General features: G+C 44.7%; 1 protein-coding gene across 7 annotated transcripts in view; it reads right to left on the bottom strand.

Annotated features, from left to right (window-relative positions):
- col4a6 (collagen type IV alpha 6 chain) overlaps nt 1–23,721 on the bottom strand; it is a 394,735-nt gene that overhangs the window by 244,727 nt on the left and 126,287 nt on the right. For all 7 annotated transcript variants that reach the window (XM_033030165.1, XM_033030164.1, XM_033030169.1 and 4 more), the window contains exon 4: nt 22,907–22,990. In XM_033030165.1, coding sequence (XP_032886056.1) covers nt 22,907–22,990 — 84 coding nt within the window. The remainder of the gene's footprint in view (nt 1–22,906; nt 22,991–23,721) is intronic.

Raw genomic sequence — 23,721 nt, 5'->3', positions numbered from 1 at the left:
AATCACCTTCACACAAATATCCTGCCTGGCATCCTAGTGGAGTAAAACATAGACATGTCACAGGAGTATTGACAGAACGGCACTGCCAAATTACACTCATCTCCAATGCCTGCACATGGTCATTACCTCTCCCTTCTCTGTCCATCCATATGCCTGTCTAAATGCCTTTATAACATTGCTACCATATCAGCTTCCATTACTTCTCCAGGCACTGCTTTCCAGACACCAGTGTTAAAAAGAACTTGCCTTACAAATTTCCTTTCAACCTTCCCCCTTTCTCCCTGAACCAATGCCATCCGATATTTGACCTTTGCATTTTGGAGATAAAGACTCTGACTCTCTACCCTATCTATGCCTCTCATAATTGTATATACTTCTATCAGGACACCTCACAGTCTCCAATTCTCCAGAGAAAACAAGCCAAGTTTGCCTAACCTATCCATATAGCTAATACTCTCTAAGCCAGATAACATGGTGAACTTTGTCTGCACCCACTCAGCTACAGCTACTTTCTGTAATGCAGCCATGCCAACTACACAAATGTGACCCACCCAAATGACAATAGGGCAGCATGGTGGTGCGACGGTAGAATTGCTGTCTTACAGAGCTAAAGACACAGGGTTCGATTCCCTTGCCTCCCTCAATAATTTGGGCTAGATCACCAGACCTACGGACTTATCCAACTCCATGTTCTTCAAGAGAACCAACACCAAGTCTGAAGAAGGGCCTCGAAATGAAACGTCACACATTCCTTCTATCCAGAGTGGCTGCCTGTCCCGCTGAGTTACTCCGGCATTTTCCATCTATCTTCGGTGTAAACCGGCATCTGCAGTTCCTTCCTACACATCACCTCCTCCTTCTGTATTTCCACATGCCCCAGAATATCAACATACCATGATCCCTTCATCATCCCTGTCACTTTGGTGGGGTCAAGGAAAGAGCGTTCACATCGCGGCCCTGTTTCCACCAATCTCACACTCTTACACTTTTTGCCCAATGGGAGAGCGGAGAAAAGGGAATGGCCAGAGTGCGACATGTCCTTGATTATGCTGATGGCCTTGCTGAGGCAGCGTGAGCTATAAATGGAGTCAATGGAAGGGAGGTTGGTTTGTGTGATGGTCTAGGCTACGTCCACCAAGCCTAACTTGGCTGTATTATAAACTAATATCATGATTTATTGGTGGTCTATTAGATGTTGTAGTTAACGTGCCCCAGGTTGCAACTATTCTTTGGGAACACATTCTTCCCCCTCATTCCAGACCTATCTACCCTTTACGGCAGAGCTAGTTTTAGAAGCCTCTGCTATGGAGAGAGGTTTCCTAGTTTCCCGCATCTGCAGTTAACTTAACATTGCAATAGCCCATGAATCTGACAAAAGTATCCAATTGAATCTGACAAACAGCCAGATTGTCTGTACTTGTTTTGCAAGCATATGTACTGATGTTTACTATCAAATGTTTCATATACTCATGGACCAATGCATGACTGATTTCTGGCGTGCTCGGATGGTTTATAAATGAGGTTTTAAGTATGGCAGAAAACGTGTTTGGGTTTGATGAGAATGTCTTTTAAAAAGGGATTGGAAAAGCCTTTGAGATCTTAATTTGCAATGGCAGGAATGGAGGGCTTTGACAGTTCAACGAGCTTGGTCGTGTGGGTGAAGCAGGAACAAACTGCACACAGCAAGTTCCAAAAACGCCAGTGTGACAAAGACAAGAACATGTGTCTTAACGACCTTAATCGAATGAGCAATATTGGCCAAGACACTAAACCGCTTTGAAAACACAAGGCACTGCAGATGGTGGAATCTTGAGCAAAACACAAAGTGCTGCAGGACTTCAGCTGGTCAGGCAGCATCGGTGGAGAGAATGGACAGACGACATTTCGGGTCAGGACCCTTCTTCAAAATGAATCTCTCTTCCTATGTTTCTGCAAAATAGTACACTGAGATATGTTTTGCATTAATCTGAGGTTGGAGATATTGTTTAACATTTACCTAAAGCCAACACCATCTATAGGTCTGGAGTGCCAGCCAGGCTAATCTCTTAAAAACATTCCATGTATCGTCTGCTGCCAAATAATAATCTTGTCTCAGCACTACGGCACGAGCTTTTGGTGATAAACTCAAAAAGCTGGCGTAACTCAGCGGGTCAGGCAGCATCTCTGGAGAAAAGGAATAGGTGACGATTCAGGTTGAGACCCTTCTTCAGACTGAGTGTCAGGGAAAGGGAAACGAGATTTGTAGCTGGTGATATAGAGAGATATAGACCAAATGAATGAGAGCTTTGCAGAAAAGTAACGATGATGAAGGAAAAAGGCCATTGTTAGCTGTGAGCTGGTTGAAAATTAGTTACAGACATTGAGACTCAACGAGACAACTATGAGACACAAAAAGCTGGAGTAACTCAGCAGGACACGCAGCAACTCTGGGTAGAAGGAATGGGTGACGTTTTGGGTCGAGACCCTTCTTCAGACTGGTTAGGGATAAGGGAACTTTGAGCCTAGTGCAATGACTTGGGTGGGGGAAGGGTGGAGAGAGAGGGGATGCAAGGAGTTACTTGAAATTAGAAAAATCAATATTCCTACTGCTGGGTTGTAAGCTGCTTTTGGTGATCACCACATAGGAAATTAACAACAGTGGCAAGTCAAGTGCTGAGGTTTCACTGTACACAACCCACAACGAGAACAGGAAACAACATAATCAGTAAATTATACATTTTCAAACAAGCGGAATGATAATAATAAGGGGAATGCTTGTAATTCTACAAATTACACAAATTAAGGCATTCTGCCTTAATGGGAGCAGTATGTCTATTATCATCCAAGCACGACTTGCTAAAGTCAAGGTTTTGCTAGCTCGCTGAACTCTGTTATTTCACAGCACCAGACTTCAACATCCCAGCAATGTGAAAAACGATGAGGTTTTATCTGTCAGACTGCTCTCTGTCCTCAACCAATGTCAATAATCTTCCACCAAAGTATGTTCTCTGGAATTCATCCCAGTGGTCTGTACTATTAGACAGGCATTGCCACCGAATACCATGGCAGCCGTTCACCAGAGGATCTGCAATGGAGTACGATCCTGTGGGATTCTCAAGACAGAGTCCATGAAAGAATGTCGGCAAAGTCACACACCTAGTAGAGCTGGTGCCTGCAGAGACGCAAGTTCAGCCCTGACCTCGGGTTCAATGTGGTGGAGTTTACAAGTTCTCCTCCACTGTAGGAGTTTCTTCCACGTGTTCTAGTTTTCTCCCACTTCCTAAAGAATACGGAGACTCATAGGATAATTGGTGACTGTAAAATGTCTCTAATGTATAGGTGAAGATAATTAACAATGTGGAGAGAATAAAGAGTAATTAATGTGGGATTAGTGTAAATGGGTAGTTGTGGTGAACGGCCTGTTTCTGTGTTGTTTTCAGGGTTGCGTTCTTTGAGGGTGACTTTTCAATGAGGACACCTTATCAATTTATTTTCACTGTTTTTCCAGGGCCGGTATGGCGAAGCAAACTATGTTAACTAGTAGTTTTAGAGACCCGGAGATACAGCGCGGAACAGGCCCTTTGGCCCACCGAGTCCGTGCCGACCAGCGATCCCCGGTCATTAACACTATCCAATACACACTAGGGACAATTTACATTCTAACCAAGCCAATTAACCTACAAACCTGTACGTCTTTGGAGTGTGGGATGAAGCCAAAGATCTCAGAGAAAACCCATGCGGTCACGGATAGCACTCGTAGCCGGGATCGAACCCGCGTCTCTGCGCCAAAAGCACTGTGATAGCCCTGTCCCACGGTGCGAGTTCATTCCAAGAGCTCTCCCGAGTTTTAAAAAAATCAAACTCGTGGTAAGCACGGAGAATGAACATAGCGGGTACGTCGGAGCTCGGGGACGTCTCTTAGCGCTAACGGCAGGTACTCGGGAAGACTCGCCAATGGCAGGTAAGCACAGGAAGACTCGTGAAGATTTTTCAACACGATGAAAAACGTCCACGAGAGCACCAAGTACCGACGAGTGGCCATTACCGTAAATCTCCGAGTTCGAATCAGGGCAAACTCGGGAGAACTCTTGCAATGAACTCGTACCGTGGGACAGGGGTTTAAGGCAGGAACTCTAACGCTGCGCCACCACGCCGTCCCAAGTAGACGCATGCTGTAGACCCAACTGAGAGTGATGGGGACTGGATTCAGACTGCCAAGGAGCACAGTGCCATAGAAAGGGGCAAGTATCAGCTGGTGTTTCTGTATCTGAATTCTACACAAAATGGTGACTGGGAAAACCATTTTTGGGTACTTATTGTACTTGGCCAGGCCTTGATTCTGCAATAATACTTCTCATTGTGAATCACCATAGAGTGTCACTGGGAAGACCACATGGAATCAGAGAGAGATACAGCACAGAATAACCCCCTCAGAATTATTTTCTCCACATTATCATTAACTTCCCCCACCATTCTACCACTATTCGCAGGCAGCAATTAAAAACAGTCAATTAACCTATGAACCCACACATCTGTATAATGTGGGGGGAAACCAGAACATCTGCAAGGTCACTGGGAGAACATGCAAACTCCACACGGACAGTTTAGGATGGCGACATACTCAATTGTTCAGGCGTTTACATATGGTAACATTTAATACAATAATCTAAATGGCAATCAACAATTAAAAGGGTGCAACCTGCCTTGCGCAAGAATCATGCTTCATTTATTGTTGGACTGGATAGTGGCGACTGGCTTGATTCCACCATAATCCGATCAGTGCTTCAAAGAAGCAGCACCACTCTCAGCCGATTGCTGAACTCCCAAAGGCTGGTGAGCATTTTAAATAGGAACAGTTCCAGTTTGTAAACACTGCAGCACAACGCACTCAGTAGACACAGGGGCACTTACAGCAGTATTTGGGGGCGCTCAGTTTTTAGCATAAACAGGCTGCCTCTGGACAAGATCATCAGTGGTGCCTAAAGGGTCTGTCCCACTTACGCGACCCTTACAGACAACTGCTGGCACCGGTGATAAGTCGCCAAAACTTTCAACGTGTTGAAAATTCTGCGGAGACCAGAAAGACGCTACGAATCTTTGGAGACCTCTCACGACCATAGGAGATCTCTCACGACCATAGGAGATCTCTCACGACCATAGGAGATCTCTCACGACCGTGGTCTCCAAGGAGTCGTAGAGTCTTTCTGGTCGCCGCTGAATTTTCAACATGTGCCGGCAGTCGCCTGTAAAGGTCGCAAAAGTGGGACAGGCCCTTAAGATAGACATAAAATGCTGGAGTAACTCAGCGGGACTGACAGTATCTCTGGGGAGAAGGAATGGCCGACAGTTCGGGTCGAGACCCTATTTCAGACCTGTTCATTCAAGCCAGACATGGGTTTAGGCAGGGGCAAGAAACAGACAGACTGGAGTTGGCAGTGTGCCTCTTCAGCAAGCAGGTAAATCTTGGCTCTTCAGATGTTCAGTATTTTTCTGCCGCATCGCCAAATTAATCCCAGTGTGCATAAACTAGGGAGGGCCAAGTCTGTTTTTTGAATGTGCGCTATCTGTTTACGGTCCCCAATGCCAACTCGAGACCTGCTGAGACAGCTGCCTTTGAATCATGTTGCAGCAGGCTTGCTGGCTGAATGAACGATTGCTTCTGTACGAGTGACCCTGGACAATTCAGGCCTCACACAGGTTGGCAAATTATGGAAGTGACGTCCAATGATATTTAAAAATTAAATTGTATATCAGACAAAATCCATCTGCAAGCCCATCCAACTTCACACAGCACATTCCTTAGAATTTTGTTTCAGTTTTCCAAGTGCAAGGCAGCTTTTGTGAAAGTTGTTTTTGGATTTGAATTCACAGTCTGATGTCTTGGCGATCTGAACACCAGGAGTACATGGGGTTTTCCCGATGTTTAGGTCCAATAGGTCATTATATAATCATATAACCATATAACAATTACAGCACGGAAACAGGCCATCTCGGCCCTACAAGTCCATGCCAAACAATTATTTTCCCCTAGTCCCATCTACCTGCACTCAGACCATAACCCTCCATTCCTTTCCCATCCATATACCTATCCAATTTATTTTTAAATGACAAAATCGAACCTGCCTCCACCACTTCCACTGGAAGCTCATTCCACACAGCTACCACTCTCTGAGTAAAGAAGTTCCCCCTCATGTTACCCCTAAACTTCTGTCCCTTAATTCTGAAGTCATGTTCTCTGTGTAATTTGGATACTCAACATCCATTGACAGTGGAGGTAGTTAGCTGAGGGGGTCTGCAGCTCGTTTCCCACCACAGTGTTTAGGTGTAGCCCTCTCTCTGTTCCTCCCCCTCCATGCCTGTTTCCCCCCCCCCTATCCTCTCAGCACACTCAGATGCTCCTGACATCGAAGCCTGCAAGGCAGGGAGCAATGTCATCAGAAGGGGAAAGATAAAGCATCTGTGGAGATGAGAGTATAGCTAAGTACCTTAGAATGACACAGTACCATGCAATGAAATGGCACAGACTGGCAAACTAGGGTAATGCCTCCAACGCCTTCAGGTAGGTTGCAGGAGGCACACCTGGGACACAAAGATGGCTGGGTGAGGAGAGAAGAGGGACATTGGTTCGCAGGAAGTGCTCCAGTACATTGGGTGTGTCGGCCAATGAACTTTGAAAAATGGTGGCAAAAATGGCGTTGCCTGCATGTAAAATAAATGCAAAATCAATTTCACTATGCAGTGGCAGTTGTGATAAATAAGCACTGTTGAACCACACTCACGTGCAAGATGTACCCATCGCTTTCTCATACTGCACATGCTAAATCAAGATGCCATCAGATATACAAATCCCATTTAACGGCAATACTTCTAGGGGATTATGGAAGATTGAAAAGGAGAATCTGTTTCAATCTGTGTTTGAGCAATCAATCTTTGTGTTCTGTTCAGCACTTGTGCAACTGAATGCAAGGCTGATATTTTTGCATTCACATTCTGCTCTGCATGCAAGCTTGGTATGAAACACAAGTCCAGGCGCATAAAGTAGTTCAGACGTTGTCAAGATAAGATAAACAAATCCATTAGGGAGCCTTCAGCTAATTGGCACATAAGCAAATGTACATTCTGTACATTTTGGGTGTGGGGAAGTTTATACTCATACAAGGCTAGGTTGTACTCTGATACCCCTGTGCGCTTGAGAGCAAAGGCTAAATATTTGTTTGCGGATAAAACATTGAGAGGAAAACGATCTTCATTCAAGTGCCAGTAACATTCACCGAATATAGAGAGGAATGGATAGGATGTTTCCTTTTGTGGAAGAATGTAGAACCAGAGGGCAGTGTTTATAAACAAGTGTACGTCCATTTAAGACAGAAGATGGGGTGAATTTTTGGAATGATGTTATGTCAAAGGAAGATAAATGCTTGATAAAGAATTCATACGGGGATGCTGAGCTGAGGTTGCACTTAGATTAGCCATGGCAGAGCAGGTTTGTGAAGCTGAATGACCTATGCTGCTCCTTATCCATATGCCTGCACAGTTTCATAAATACTATAGCATCATAGCATGGATGAAGATAAGGAACCTGCGGAAGACTGCAGTTGCACAGGTACAGGTTTGCTGTAGAGCCACTGATACCAACCGCTTCAAGTTTCCTTTCCAAATGACTTGACTTCATAAAAACATTTTTTCTCAATTGATTTAATTGATCAGCTTAATAAGTGAATAAAAATCACAAAGTGCCGGAGTAACTCAGCGAGTCAGGCAGCATCTCTGGAGAACATGGATAGGTGACATTTTGGGCCAGGGCCTTTCTTCACACCGATCAGGCAGATGCCTGACCAGCTGAGTTACTCCAGCACTTTGTGCCTTTTTTTTGTAAATACGCATTTGCGATTCCTTGCATCCCCTCAGTATAATCAGTCACCTATTTAATGGACCACATCACTGACAAACTAGATGCTTTACAATCCACTGGCAGTGCCCACTATACTTACAAGTGAATCAGTAACTCTGAAATATGTGGGAACAATTTGGTGAAAGGCTATGAATAAATGGAAATTAGTTTCTTCCTTGTAAATGTTTTTTTTCTTGTAAAAACTTCTAACTATTAACCTTAATAATGATGATTTTTTGTACAGCAAAAGTATGATCATCCAGCACCCTCGGGAATTTGGTAGTACTGGATTATCAGATTTTCCAGATTAGTTGATATGAATCATATTAATATCCCAATATATATGTGATTCAGACACACAGCACTACAGATGCTACAATTCTGACCAAAATGTCAGATCTAGAGGGGCCAGGTGCATTACGGGTCAGGAGACTTCTGCAGACATGTTTAGTTTAGAGATACAGCGTGGAAACAGGCCCTTCGGCCCACCGAGTCCACACTGACCAGCGATCCCCGCACATTAACACAAGCCTACACTCTCTAGGGGAAATGTACACTTATACCAAGTATACAAACCCAAGCCAATTAACCTGCATACCTGGATGCCTTTGGAGTGTTGGAGGAACCCAAAGATTTCGGAGGAAACGGGGAGAATGTGCAGAGAGCACCCATAGCCAGAATCGAACCCGGGTCTCTGTCGCTGCAAGCGCTGTAAGGCAGCAACTCTACCGCTGCACCACCGTGCTGCCCCCATTACACTTCTTTTTAGACATTACGTTGGTAAAATAAATTTTACCCATGGTGTTTAAAGGAAGAAGGGAGTTCCAGTGTATTTAACGAGACCTCAAGTAAAGTGTCTGAGTGAGTTTAAAGGGAGCACAGGAAAGTGGGCCACAGTGAGTTTAAAGAATGCATGTGAATGGGCCCAGTGAGTTTAAAGAGTACAGGCACAGAGGGCTGGTGAGCTAAGGGCAGTCACAGTGGCGCAGCAGTAGAGTTGCTGCCTTATAGCACCGGAGTCCCGGGTCCGTTCCCGACTACGGGTGCTGTCTGTACGGAGTTTGTACTTTCTCCCCGTGATCAGGAGGAGCCAACTCTTGCACCTGTGATCAACTCCCTGTGCTCTGTAAGTCACAGCATTATGAGCGGTACTGTTATACCCCTGTCCCACTTAGGAACCCTGAACGGAAACCTCTGGAGACTTTGCGCCCCACCCAAGGTTTCCGTGCGGTTCCCAGAGGTTTTTGTCAGTCTCCCTACCTGCTTCCACTACCTGCAACCTCCGGCAACCACCTGTAACCTCCGGGAACAGCACGGAAACCTTGGGTGGGGGGCAAAGTCTCCAGAGGTTTCCGTTCAGGTTTCCTAAGTGGGACAGGGGCATCACTCTCCAATGGTATAATAATCCCAATAGTTCAGCCTCTGCTACCCTGCAGCCTCATTACCCTTGAAACCTTTGACCGCACCAGAGCCCATTTGATACTTTCCCATTTAGTTTAGTTTAGAGATACAGCGCGGCAACAGGCCCACTGAGCCTCTCCAACCACCGATCCCCACACATTAACACTATCCCACACACACTGGGGACAAATTACACTCCTACCAATACCAGGAGTAAACTATACTCCTTCTATATTCAGAAAGCCACACTAACTCCACAACTAAATGGCAGGGCCCTGGAAAGTGTTGTAGAACAGACAGACAGAGGGGTACATGTCCACAGTTGCGTGAAAGTGGTGACTCAAGCAGACATGGTGGTACAGGAGGCCATTGCCATTGGCGAGAGCACTGAGTATAAGAATTGGAACATTATAGTACAACTGCACTCGATGTTGTGGAGGTCGCACTTGGAGTGTTCGGTGCTGTTGTGATTCCCGAACTCTGGGAGTGATTTCACAGGTGAAAAAGATGCAGAAAAGATTCAGAGGGATGTTTCTAGGACTGGAGGTCTTGATTTATAAGAAAAGACTGGATTGGCTGGAGCTTTTTTCCCTGGAGTGTAGGAAGCCAAGTAGTGACCTTGTAGAAGTATATAAAATCATGAGGGGTATAGATAAGGTGAATGGTCACAGTCTTTTTCCCAAGGTAGGGGAGTCTAAAACTAGAGGGCATAAATTTACGGTGAGAAGGGGAAAGATTTAAAAGGGAGCCGTGGGTCGTTTGTATGTGGACAATAAAACACTCTTGTCTTTAGTTTAGTTTAGTTCAATTTTGAGGTACAGCACAGACGCAGGCCCTTCAGCCCATCGAGTCTGCACTGACCAGCAATCCCCGCACATTATCACCATCCTACACACACTAGGGACAATCTACAATTTTGCCAAGTCAATTAACCTACAAACCTGTACGTCTTTGGAATGTGGGAGGAAACCGGAGCACCCGGGGAAAGCACGCGGTCACGGGGAGAGCGTACAAACTCCATACAGACAGCACCCGTAGTCAGGATCGAACCCGGGTCTCTGGCGCTGTGAGGCGGAAGCTCTACCACTACACCACCGTGCCTCATGACAAAACGAGTATGAAATAGATGTCGTAGAACCAACAGATCAACTCTAAGTTCTATTTTCCCAATGCATCGTCATAAAGGCTGGTGGACACCGAAGGCTCTATTGGGGGCTCTTATAATATCTCTGTGTCAAGATTCCTTGATAATAGTACTTGCTTTGAGCACACACCAAAAATAGTTATGGATCAACAGTCCGATACATATCCAACCCATTTTCCGCTCCAACTACCTGATTACATTGCACAAGTTCACTAGAAATTGATTCTCAGGGGAATAATATTGTTTGCCTTCCAAGGCTTTTCAAACTGCTGCAATAATTTGGAAAACATTTGAATTTTAGTACAAGTAACTTATTTTGGCAACATCAGATTTAGTTCTTGGAGATTGTAATCCACTTCAAATTCCATGAAAAACCTTACAATCTCTTCGCATAAATCAGAAGATCTGCAGAGTTTACCGTGTGGGACTAGAAGAGAAAGCTATCACCACGCCTTGACATGCACAAATTTGTGTTTTTCTATTTTAATAAACTTTGCTAATGGCACATGCCATTGCTAATTTTATCTTGCAAGATGCAACACGGTTCTACAGATACATGAACCAACAGTACTCTCCATATTTCCTTACAATATACGAGTCCATTTGGAGTGTACGCTAACTCATGGAGCAATCCCATTACCCAATCATTTTCCCAGTAACCTAGTCTTCCCACCTTCTCATCAGTTCTCCCACCCACCAGCCTTGAGGGCCTGTCCTACTTGGACGTCATTTGTGTGTCACGCAGATGGCGTGTGAAGATTTGTTCATCCCAAAATCGCACGTCATTTCCTACGTCACCACGCGCATCGTGCGTCGTGACGCGTAAATGACGTCACGTAAATGACGCGCAAATGACGCCCAAGTGGGACAGGCCCTTTAGAGGCCATATACAGTGATGACTTGACCAGTGTACCTGCACCTCTTTGTTGGTTGATTGGTAAAATGGCCACTGTAGTCCGCAGTATGGGGGTAAACCAGAGCACCCGGAGGACACCCACAAGGTCACAGGGAGGTCATGTAAACTCCAAATGTGCAAACATGGTCACACATAAAAGGCAGCATTAGTCAGTTATATGTAGCTGTGATCAACCAAATCCTTTGGCACAGTGGCACAGTGGTAGAGTTGCTGCCGTACAGCGCCAGAGACCCGGGTTCGATCCGAACCATGGGTGCTGTCTGTACGGAGTTTGTACGTTCTCCCTGTGACCTGCATAGCGATTTGTAGGTTAATTGGCTTGGTAGCATTGTAATTTATCCCAAGTGTGTGTAGGATAGTGTAAGTGTGTGGGGATCACTGGTCGGTGCGAACTCGGCGGGCAAAAGGGCTTGTTTCTGCGCTGTATCCGTCAACTAAACTAAACTTTGAGGATTACAAGGGCCATAGGAGTACACTCAAGAAGAAACTCAAGTGGCAAAGATAGTCACCGAGATATCCTTGGTGAAAATGGTAAAAGAGGATCTTAAGGGCCTGTCCCACTTGTCGATTTTTTCGCCGGCGTTACTGACTGAGGTATCAAGTCACCGATAAATTTGCGGCGTGATGCGGCACCACGACTTATTGCCGCGCGGTGTTTTTTCAAGTGTCGTAACAATTTTTTTGTCGCCACAGGATTTTGAAATGTTCAAAATCTTTTGGCGACACTGATATGACGCCGGCAGTCGCTGAAAAAATCGGCAAGTGGGACAGGCCCTTAAAGCAATTTTATCTGTACATTCAGAGCAAAAGGATATCTAGGGAGAGAATAAATTTCATGAAAGATCATTGTGATCATCTAAGTATGGAGCCAAAGTAGATGGGCAAGGTCTTAAATAAATATTTCCTGCTTGTTTTATCTGTGGATAAATCTCACGGAAGCTGGTGAGTTTAGGGAAGAGAATAGTGTTCTCCTGGAACATATTAACATTCGGAAAGAGCAGGAGTTTGCCGTCTAGAAGTGCACGGCGACCTCCACACAGGCAGCACGAGAGGTTAGGATTGAACATGGGTCACGAGCTGTGAGGCACGTTTTTAATGATATTAAATTATTTGACCGTTATTGATATGCAATGCGTAGAGAAACACTGGCCTTATGCTGGCACGGTGGCACAGCGGTAGAGATGCTGCCTCACAGCGCCAGAAACCCAGGTTCAATCCTAACTACTGGTGTTGTCTGTATGGAGTTTGTACATTCTCCCTGTGACCTGTGTAGGTTTTCCTCGAGATCTTCAGTTTCCTCCCACACTCCAAAGACGTACAGGTTTGTAGGTTAATTGGTATTTAAAAATTGTCCCTAGTGTAGTGTAGGGTTAATGTGCAGGGGATGGCTGGTCGGTGCGGACTCGGTGGGCCGAAAGGGCCTGTTTCCGTGCTGTATCTCTAAACTAAACTAAACTAAATAATATGGTTGAGTAAATAGCTGAATGTTAAACATAAAAGAAGCAGGAATGTCATCAATTCATCTGAAGATTTACTGAAATGTAAGCAGATTTTCACAATGTTATTTTTATATCACTTCTTATCTCCAGATTCACAAATTAGACTCCTGGGCAATATTCAGTCACTGAAACAAGAGCAAAGAGTCAAAAGTGTTTTATTGCCATATGTCCCAGAAAGAACAATGAAATTCTTACTTGCTGCAGCACAACAGAATATGTAAACATAGTACACTGTGAACAATATGATAGACAAGAGAGAGAGAAAAAAAAAGTTCAGTGTGTATATATACACATACTTACAAGTACACACACACATATAAAGCTAGTGAGTTTAGGGAAGAGAAGAGTGATCTTCTGGAACATATTAACATTCGGGAAGAGCAGGAGTTGGCGGTAGTAATCGACTGATAATTTAAGGGATTGTCCGACACAAGTGCAGTGTTGGTGTTCATTTCCTCCACTCCCTGATGCACCAGATTTTATGCACCCACCCCCAACAACTTTCGACTGCCACCCACCTGCTCCTATTCCTTCAACATCCATTGTAACTGCTATGGGTACTTCAGCAAGTCAACAATAGCATACACTACACCAATCTCACCCACTCCACTCTAAAGGTCTGCTCTAATGTTGGAATGGGGGAAGTAAACTCAAACACATGGAGAAACCCCTACATCCATCATGGCAGAACGTGCAATATCCACACAGAGAGAACCAGAGTTTAGGATTGAATCCAGCATCGTGAAGTAACACCTCTGCAAACTGCACCACTGTGTAACCAGATGTCGAATGCAACTGATTTAGACACCTAAAGATGGACCCTGTCAAATTGGAGGTGAGTTAATGGGTTCACAAAGCTCTTGACTCAATGTTGGTGTTTCTATCCTGCTAAAGTTTAGTTTAGTTTAGAGATACAGCGCGGAAACAGGACCTCCAGCCCACCGAGACCAGCAATCACCGCACATTAACACTATCCTACACACACTAGGGACAATTTACATTTATGCCAAGCCAATGAACCTACAAACCTACACGTCTTTGGAGTGTGGGAGGAAACTGAAGATCTTGGAGAAAACCCACGTAGGTCATAGGGAGAATGTGCAAACTCCGTACAGACAGCGCCCGCAGTCAGGATTGAACCCTGGTCTCTGGCAGCAACTGTACCATGGTGCAACCGTGCCGCTCTTCATCACAAATCAGTGAGCAATTCATCAGAGACAACGGCACTCTGTCTTAGCTAGTACAGGTATTGCCTCGAAATACCAGTAACTTGGATTCAAACCTGACCTCTGGTGCCTCTGTTTTGAGTTTGCATTCTCTTCCGATAACTTCATAGGTGTCCTCTGGTTGCTCCGGTTCACTTCCTCATCCCAAAGATGTGCAGGGTCACCAGTTAATGGTGAATTGCCCTTGTGTCCAGGGAATGGTAAAATCTGGGGTGAACTGATGGGAGAATAGTTGTTGGAGAATAATTATTGGGAAGTTCGATTGCTCTGACTCTGCGCTGACATGGATTTGATGGATCAATTGAGCTCTTTCTATGTCATTAGAAACACAGAGAGGTATTGTACTGAGATGATGCCTGGGTTAGTGGGGTGTGAAGAGGCTGCAGAAGGTGAAAGATCCAACAGAAAGTTCAACACGAGGACATGGAATCATAAGTACACCACCTGATAAAAGGCAATAAACCAGGAGAATATCCACGCTAAATTCCTGAGTAGACCTTGAGGTAGTGGGTCTAGATTATGAGACGAATTTCAAGAATGACCGTCAGCCTGGAGGCTAAAGCCATCTTGTGGCTAAAGAACTGGGTCTGAAGTGCACATTGCTTCCAATTATGAGAGGAAAGAATTCCACCTGTCAGAGAATGAACTATCTTCAAGTATTACATATTACTGATTTCACACATCCAGCGTTAAAGGGCAACAATAAATTTCCCTTCCCTTATTCCAGAGAGGCTATAAAACAACAAGGAATCTTGATGATATCAGCGATTAGTTTGAAGTTCTTTGGCCAGTCATGACATGTATTGGAGGTATTAACTGTATTCCTCACGAGACTGCCAAGATGTCATTCACTGTGGAACGCTTCAGGCAGGATGCTGCCTTAAATCTGCCCTCAGAATGTTGTACGGCTCGTGTCTGATTGATTTAAGTAGCTTCCAAGACTTTTTATATTCTTTATACATAGCCTTTAACCGATGGCTGGGGAAGACGTTGGAATCTATGACAATGCCTGCAATGTACTAGATCTTATCAAGAATATATACTACATTCCCAACATCCTTACACAACTATTGACCATTAAACCCATGTCTAGTGAAAACATGACAACATCTGTGCGACCAAATCCATTTGGTCTCCTTGTGCCCCGTCTCTTGTTCACAATCCCCTTCTTCATTGTAAAGGAATGAAGCTATTCCTGCAGGCAATTCTACAAACCTTTCATTGAAACAGCTACTATTAACTTATATGTCCCGTCAAATAATAAGTACTTTCTAGTTCATTTTTGGGATTTGGACATTGCCAACCAGTCTGCACATTTATTGTCCACCCCTAATTTCCCTGAGTGAGATGAATGATGGAAGGCAGGCCAATAATGAAGCAACAGAAGACAGTGGGACTTTAAACACATCCCTGATTAACTCCTGCACTGGTTGCCTGGGGCTGGGGCAATTGATCAACCATCTTACTTTATCTTTCAAACCCCATACCTGTCTAACTGTTTCTTAAACATTGGGATGGTCCCAGCCTCAACTACCTCCTCTGGCAGCTTGTTCCATACCCCCACCACCCTTTGTGTGAAAAGGTTACCCCTCAGAATCTAATTAATTATTTTCCCCTTCACCTTAAACTCTGGTCCTCCATTCACCTACTCTGGGCAAGAGACTCTATGCATCTGCCTGATTTTTTCCTCTCATGATTTTATACATCTCTAGGAGATCACCCCTCATCCTTATAGAGATGTATAAAATCTTGAGAGGAATAGATTGGGTAGATCCGCAGAGTCTCTTGTCCAGAGTAGGTGAATCGAGGACCAGAGGACATAGGTTCTAATTCAAGATAGGAAGCACACTACAGTATATGTATTTGGAAACGGTTATCCTTGCCCCATTGCTGCAGGGCTTTTGCTTTGGGTTTGTCCTTTCAATAAAATTGCATTTTTCACAGAAGAATGCGGAGTTTGCATGCTCTGATCAGCTCAGTGAACAGCTATTTGCCTTTCCTGTCTACACTTGCTTCACTAATCCCCTGCAGTTTATATTAAGAGTTCAATGAATGTGATATCACAGCCAGGCTACCAGGTTAACACTCCTGACATTTCCAATTCGAAGCAAAAATTCCATTCTGGCACATGGTCATGTCAATGCATGTGTGTGTATTGTCAATTATTGCCTAATTGCCATCTTTAACTCTTTTTCCTTTGGTACAGCAGTTTTTTTATTCTGCAGGACTGGAGTAAACCAATTATATTACCAGCTAGATCATGGAGCAAGTTTAGTTAATTGGTGTCTTAACTAAATGTTTGGAGCTCATTTTTGGGATGTACCATGGATTTTATAACGAATGTGGGTATTACAAGTACGGGCAAAAACTGAAAATAGCTGTTCACTGAACTGGTCAGGGCATGAAAGCTCATTTACCAAAAGGGCTGGATCATTGATTTGTGACATGAGTTCTAATCCCACCAGCATAGTTGGGGAATTTCAATTCAAGTAATTAAATAATAACTGCTAGCATTAGTACAGAGAGCATGAAACCGTCATCCTATTCCAAAAGGAGTCATTAATACCTCTCAGAGATCCTCACACTATCTGTTCTACAATTTACTTCAGACCCACAATAATGTTGTCACCTATCTGCCTCTTATATTTAGTGACAATTAGGGGTAGGTAATAAATCTTGAATTCATGTCGAGAGTGATAGGAGCAGAAATAGGCCATTCGGCCTATCAAGTCTACTGCGACATTCAATCATGGCTGATCTATCTGTCCTTCCTAACCCCATTCTCCTCATAAATGCTGATGAGAGATGCGGCATTGAAACATTCACAGGGTTTGTTTTCCCTGGAGCAAAGAAGGCTGAGGGGTGACCAATTTAGGCATTGAAAACTGTTAGAGGCTTAGATAACATGAACGGTCAAAATCGTTTTGTCATGACAGGGGAATCAAAAACAAGTGTGCCCAGGTTCAAGGAGCGGGGAATGAGTCTAGAGGGAGAGAGTCTGGGGGGAAATATTTTTTTTTACACAGACAGTGGTTAATATTTGAAACTTGCTGCAGAGGAGGTGATGGATTAGATACACTCACTCACTACACTTAAAAGACATTTAGACAGGCACTTGAACAGGCAAGGCCTAGAAAGGTACAGACCCAAAGCCTGCACACTTAGATGGGCAAATAAGGTCAGCATGGGCACAGTGGGCTGAAGGGCCTTTTTCTTTGTGCTGTACAACTCTATGTTGCTATGTCCAGCAATACAGTGAGATTGACATGTCGGGAATTCATGTTCACAAGCAGCTACTGACGGCGACAAAAATAGCCGGAACGGAATCTCTCATCCCTTACAGACTTAAATTCAGTCGTGTCACTTTGTCAGGGACAGTTTCTTCCCAGCTGTTATCATGCAACTGAATCATCCAACCACAACCAGAGAGCAATGCTGAACTACCATCTTCCTCATCGGCGACCCTCAGACTATCCTTGATCGGAATTTGCTGGCTTTACCTTGCACTAAACGTTATTCCCTTATCATGTATCTATACACTGTAAATGGCTCGATTGTAATTATGAATGGCAGGCGACAAAAGCTTTTAGCTGTACCTTGGTACACGTGACAATAAACTAAACTGAAGCTGAATTTATGCTGCCTAGTCACACCCATGCTTTTACATAATGTCCTTCTGCAATAAATGCCTTTGAATCTGCCCATTAAAACATTTGCCAAACAAGCTGCTTGTTGGTTTGTGTCAGCAGCGAGGCGGAGCAGCAGCACTGATTGAACCTCTACTGACTTGTGTTCGTTCCATCCTGTGGGAAAGTTGCTTGTTCCCCAGAATCAGAGAGACAGCTGAACCACGGGAGCCCCTATCACAGCAGGGGGTCATTCTGACAGTCATGTCTGTGCCTCGAGCAATCCAAAACTAATACCACTGCTTACTCTCTTCCTGCATCCTTGATCTTCAAATCCAAATCCACATTTCCGTCATTCTGATTCAACCGTGCCAAAGCATTCACAGTCAGGACAACAAAAAAGACACATATCCAAAACTTATTTTAATGTTTCTTGGAATTGATCACTTGGAACTGACTTCCTGAATATGTCTTTCCTTATTCAATCTATCAGAATCATTCATATTTTATAAAACAAACTCAAGTATCTTCCTTGTCTGAATTATCAGTCTGAAGAAGGGTTTTGGCCCGAAACGTTGCCTATTTCCTTCGCTCCATAGATGCTGCTGCACCCGCTGAGTTTCTCCAGCACTTTTGTCTACCTTCGATTTTCCAGCATTGCAGTTCCAGCATCTTCTTAAAAACATAATATCTTCCTTGTCTACCTGGAGTGAAAGTTCCCATTATAAATCTATAATTTCCATCCTATCATCTTGAACTTCTATTAAATAGGACATTCTATGCTCCCCATATCTTCCGCCAATGGTTAGCTACAGAGTACAAATGTCTAACTATTTCTAACTCGTGTATTTAAACTCCTCATAATAAATATTCACATTAGATTAGATTATTGTTTTTTACACAGGGAGCTCACAGAGTAAACAATACACATATTGTAATGATAAATTACTATATGCATAAAACACCGGCAAAACATCGAATACAACAAAGTGCGCAGAGCAGCAGAATGGTGGAAGGTTGGAGTGTAAAATCAGAGGAATGCAAGATGATATTAAAGTAAAATAATGGAGTAACCAAATGAGGACTAAGAGTAATGGGCCTGTCCCACTTAGGCGATTTTTCAATGGACTGCCGGTGACTGTCAAGTTGCCGGCAGTCGCCTGAAAAACCGGCAACTGGAACGGCGACTGTCAAGAGTGGAACACGCACACGCACGCGCACACACACACGCACATGCGCACACACGCATCGCTTTCTTCACCAGCCCGTTATGCAGGCGGGGGACAGGGCAAGCGGGGGGCGCGCTGTATAAAAAATTCACACGGTGCAAAGCCAAGGTGAAACAGACAAGGTTGGCGCTGTAAAAAGACGGCTAAAGCACAGTGTACGATAAGTCCTTTAAAAGAGGGGGGAGATGGGGGGGGGGGGGTGGAGATGGGAGGGGGGGGGGGAGAGAAGGGGGAGAAGGGGGGAGAAGGAGTGGAGACAACTTTTAAGAATCCAGAGATACACGGCTGTGAAGCTCGGCGGAATTTAACATTACAGGTTGGTTATCCTTGGTTCTGAAAACTACTGCTTACCTTTTTTTTCCCAATGAGTCAATGAAATTCACCAGTCAGCACCAGCGACAACCTACGAGAACCTCCGAGAACCTTCGACCTCCTGGCAACCCATTAAGACCTCTTGCCGACGCACCTACGGCTCGAGAATTCTCGCTACAGCTTCATCCTAGTCGCCGCTAAGGAACAATTTACATTTATACCAAACCAATTAACCTACAAACCTGTACGTCTTTGGGAGTGTGGGAGGAAATCAACGATCTCTGAGAAGACGTCTGCAGGTCACGGGGAGAAGGTACAAACTTCGTACAGACAAGCACCCACAGTCAGGATCAAACCCGGGTCTCTGGTGCTGTAAGGCAGTGGCTCTACTGCTGCTCCACCATATTGCCCTGTTTACACATATTCTTGTTGGTCAGGAATATCAGGACAGTTCCTGCAGGCTCAGTTATCTGATCAGTGAATACTCTCTGCACTCTATTCATCGAGTTATACAGTGTAGAAACTGGGCTTTCAGCCCAATATATCCATACTAGCCTATTTACCCATCGGAACTAAACCCATTTATTTGCCTGCATGAGAACCATATATTTCTGTGCCTTCCCTATTCACATGTCTCTTAAACACAGTCTTCTTCTTTGTTGTCGTGTCGCTACATTTTTCTAAGCCAGTGCATAAATGCGGGCTCTGGCACATGGGTTCAAGACCTTGAGATCTTCTGGTTTGCAGAGCTCTGGGAGGAGGGGGCAGGTCAGTAATAGCCCTGTCCCACGGTACGAGTTCATTCCAAGAGCTCTCCCGAGTTTAAAAAAAATCAAACTCGTGGTAAGCACGGAGAATGAACGTAGCGTGTACGTCGGAGCTCGGGGACGTCTCTTAGCGCTAACGGCAGGTGCTCGGGAAGACTCGCTAACGGCAGGTAAGCACGGGAAGACTCGTGAAGATTTTTCAACATGATGAAAAATGTCCACGAGAGCCCCGAGTACCGACGAGTGACCATTACCGTAAATCTCCGAGTTCGAATCAGGGCAAACTCAGGAGAACTCTTGGAATGAACTCGTACCGTGGGACAGGGGTTTTAGTGCTCCATAGTTTTGGGTTGCCTCCCCACAGTCACATTGGGTTGGCCCATCGTTGTTGACCCGCCACTTCTGCATGAGGCCTTTCCTCCGTCCGACCCGTGTTCTGAGGCGGTTGAGGCAGAGACGGACTGACCATGTCTCTTTCACTCCCAATGGAAGGGACTCCTCAGGGTATAGTGTCGGTGTGTGGGGATTGTAGGTGTGTCACCCAAGCATCTATCCTCCAGCTGCGGGGGTTATCACCCAGGGGTTGAACTGCATGCAGGAAGCTATTTCTGGATTTTCACCTCTTTGGAGCCTGGACGTGTTGGAAGAGTGGGTGACGAGTCATCCTCCTGCTTGCTGCCTTTCCACTTTTGAGGAGACTGCTCTTCTGATTGGAGGAGGTGCAATACCACACAGCAGGGACAGGTCGTCAACTCGAGTGGGTTTGAGGCAACCAGAGATGGTTCTGTGCAGGATTGTATCCTAATCCATCACTTCATTTAGCAGCGAGTTCCAAGTATCAATCTCTGTCTTTTTAAAATCTTTCCCAAATCTCTTTAACACTCCCACCTCTCATTCTGCTCCGTCTCCTCCCTGTATACCTTCTGCCCCCCCCCAGCCATAAGAAGCTCTCTTGCCCTCATACATTACATCTACTCAGGTTGTCTGACACTTTGAAAAGCAGGCCTCCCAGCTAAGAGGCCCTCTGCCTGTCCATCACTAGACCTGTGAGGCAGAAAGATCATTAAAAGAGTTTTGATGAACCCATTCTTCCTAATTTCCAACCTCACAGCAGCCTACACTACACAGAGCTCTCCTTCAGACCAGGATCTAGGTCTTGGAATCAATAATATGTTATGTTGAATGTTATTGTGAATAGAAAGGTTTAAGAAAGAGCTGCAGATGCTGGAAAAATCAAAAAATGCTGGAGAAAGTCAGCGGGTGAAGCAGCATCTATGGAGCAAAGGAATAGGTGACGTTTCGGAGGAAGAAGGGTCTCGACCCGTAATGTCACCTATTCCTTCTCTCCATAGATGCTGCCTCACCCACTGAGTTTCTCCAGCATTGTTGTCTACCTTGTGAATAGAAATGTTATGTTGGGATTTCATATCAAATTTTCAGACAGAACTTTGAAGAGAGAGATAGAGAGATAGAGAGATAGAGAGAGAGATAGAGAGATAGAGAGATAGAGAGAGAGAGATAGAGAGAGAGATAGAGAGAGAGATAGAGAGAGAGAGAGAGAGAGAGAGAGAGAGAGAGAGAGATAGATAGATAGATAGATAGATAGATAGATAGATAGATAGATAGATAGATAGATAGATAGATAGATAGATAGATACAAAATTCTGGAGTTACTCAGCGGGACAGGCAACATCTCTGGATAGAAGGAATGATCTGAAGAAGGGTCTCAGCCCGAAACATCACCCATTCCTTCTGTCCAGTGATGCTACCTGGCCCGCTGAGTTACCCCAGCATTTTGCGTCTATCTTCAGTGTAAACCAGCATCTGCAGCTGCTTACTACACACTGTGATCTGTTCACCATCAGTGTTTGGAGCCTTACACGACTCTCTTTGGCTCATATTGGGGCCTTCAACATGTTGGTCAGGAGACGCTGACTTCCCATTTTCATCGAAAGAAAACACCAATGCAAATCATGGATTCAATAGTAATGAAGAGGATTGTATCTGTCTTGTTCACCTTGGAACAGTGGCTGCTTTCAGTACATGTTGCATTTTGTTGATCGGTGTGGGGATATTTGCAGAGAGGATATTATGTTGACAAAGGTGTTTGTTAGTTGACCATCAGATCTTAATGGCAAGACAACTTTTGAATTATAGTTTTGTTGAAGGTACATGTCAGGTGGGGGCGGGGGGGGGGGGGGGGGGAGTCCCCCCCGCCATGGGTACCATATAATCCCGTGCTACCTACTCCATGGTCAAACAGTCGGCGACAAAAACCGTCTCCCCCACCTGGTTTGCCAGGTGAGGAGGGGGCTGTGGACCCCCAGCAGGACCAAAAACAAGACCTGTCAAAGGGCGGTTGAGCTTCTAGCGAGCCAACGGCCATCCACACTTCAGTAGAAGTTGCGATCACTGTCGTACATGGCATAGTAAGGAATGATGATAAAACACACACTAAAATCTTATACTTCCAGTGGCGGAAGTCCACGGGAACTGGAGGACAGAGATGTGTCTGTCACCGTTACCGTTGGAAACCAGCACCACTGCGTCGCTAATGTCTTCAACGATGATGAATGAATGAACACTCCCACACTGTTGTTTGTCAGGGAATTAGAACAACGATGAAAGAATGACAAGACTCTTAAAGCCGTCGAATTCTCAGAGTTTTGGAAGCTGCCGTGCAAACATGAAGTAAGAGTTCACCATTGAAAGTTCGGAGCCCGCTCCACACAAACTGGAGCCAAGATCCCGGCTATCCATCCTCAACTGGCTTCATGGTGAGCCGGTGACCGTTGACATTGTCCCAGTCAGACTGAACTCTGGGCCATCTCTTCATCCCATCGGAATTACATCGGAATTGCATGGGAACAAAAAAACAGTGGAACAAAAAACCACATCCAACTGTGTCTCACTCACCCTTGACCCTTTCTCTGGGAAACACTTGCATCCTGCACTGCAGTCCCGACCCTCACACCGTCCGAGGGATTCAGTCTTGTACCCCTGCAATAGCAAAATAAAATACATTTCAACATTTCGAACAGCAGATCAAAGGGATTTTGAAATGTTATTGTCATAGCCCAGTATATCTAAAACAGTCTTTTGAGGATTCAACTGGTAAGGGTATTGCATGATGCTGTACTAAGCCCACAGGCATCACATTTGTCTACCTATCTGTGTTGAATTAATTAATTGAGTCACAATTGGCTGGCCTGTGGATGTCAGATATTCTGCGGTTGAGTTCGGTAAAGTGCTGTTTCCTTACACTTGTTCATCTAAACTTACCCATGTGGTACAACTAGTAATTCAAGCCAGCTGAATATAACATTCTTCCTTCTGTAACTGGTACCAGCATGGAGACCGTTGAAAACGTCAAATTTCAAACGTTAATATCACCAACAACTTCTCCTGGACCACCCATAGTGAAGCAACGACCAAGAAAGCACACCAACGCCTGTACTTCCTTCGAAGGCTTAGGAAGTTCGACATGTCCCCTACAACTCTCACCAACTTCTACAGATGCACCATGGAGATAATTTTATCCAGATGCATCACAGCTTGGTTTGGGAACAGCTCCATCCAAGACCGTGAGAAGGGATGCAAGGGTTACTTACAGCTACAGAAATCAATATCTATATGTCTGTAACCTTTTTGCATATCATTCATTCATGTGTTTTATATTTCTCTATATCACCGTCTATATCTCTCGTTTCCCCTTTCCCCTGACTCTCAGT

Source organism: Amblyraja radiata, chromosome 12, assembly GCF_010909765.2.
Source record: "Amblyraja radiata isolate CabotCenter1 chromosome 12, sAmbRad1.1.pri, whole genome shotgun sequence".
Lineage (NCBI taxonomy): Eukaryota > Metazoa > Chordata > Chondrichthyes > Rajiformes > Rajidae > Amblyraja > Amblyraja radiata.
Note: the sequence above shows the minus strand (reverse complement) of the source record. Positions and strands in the feature narration are given on the sequence as shown.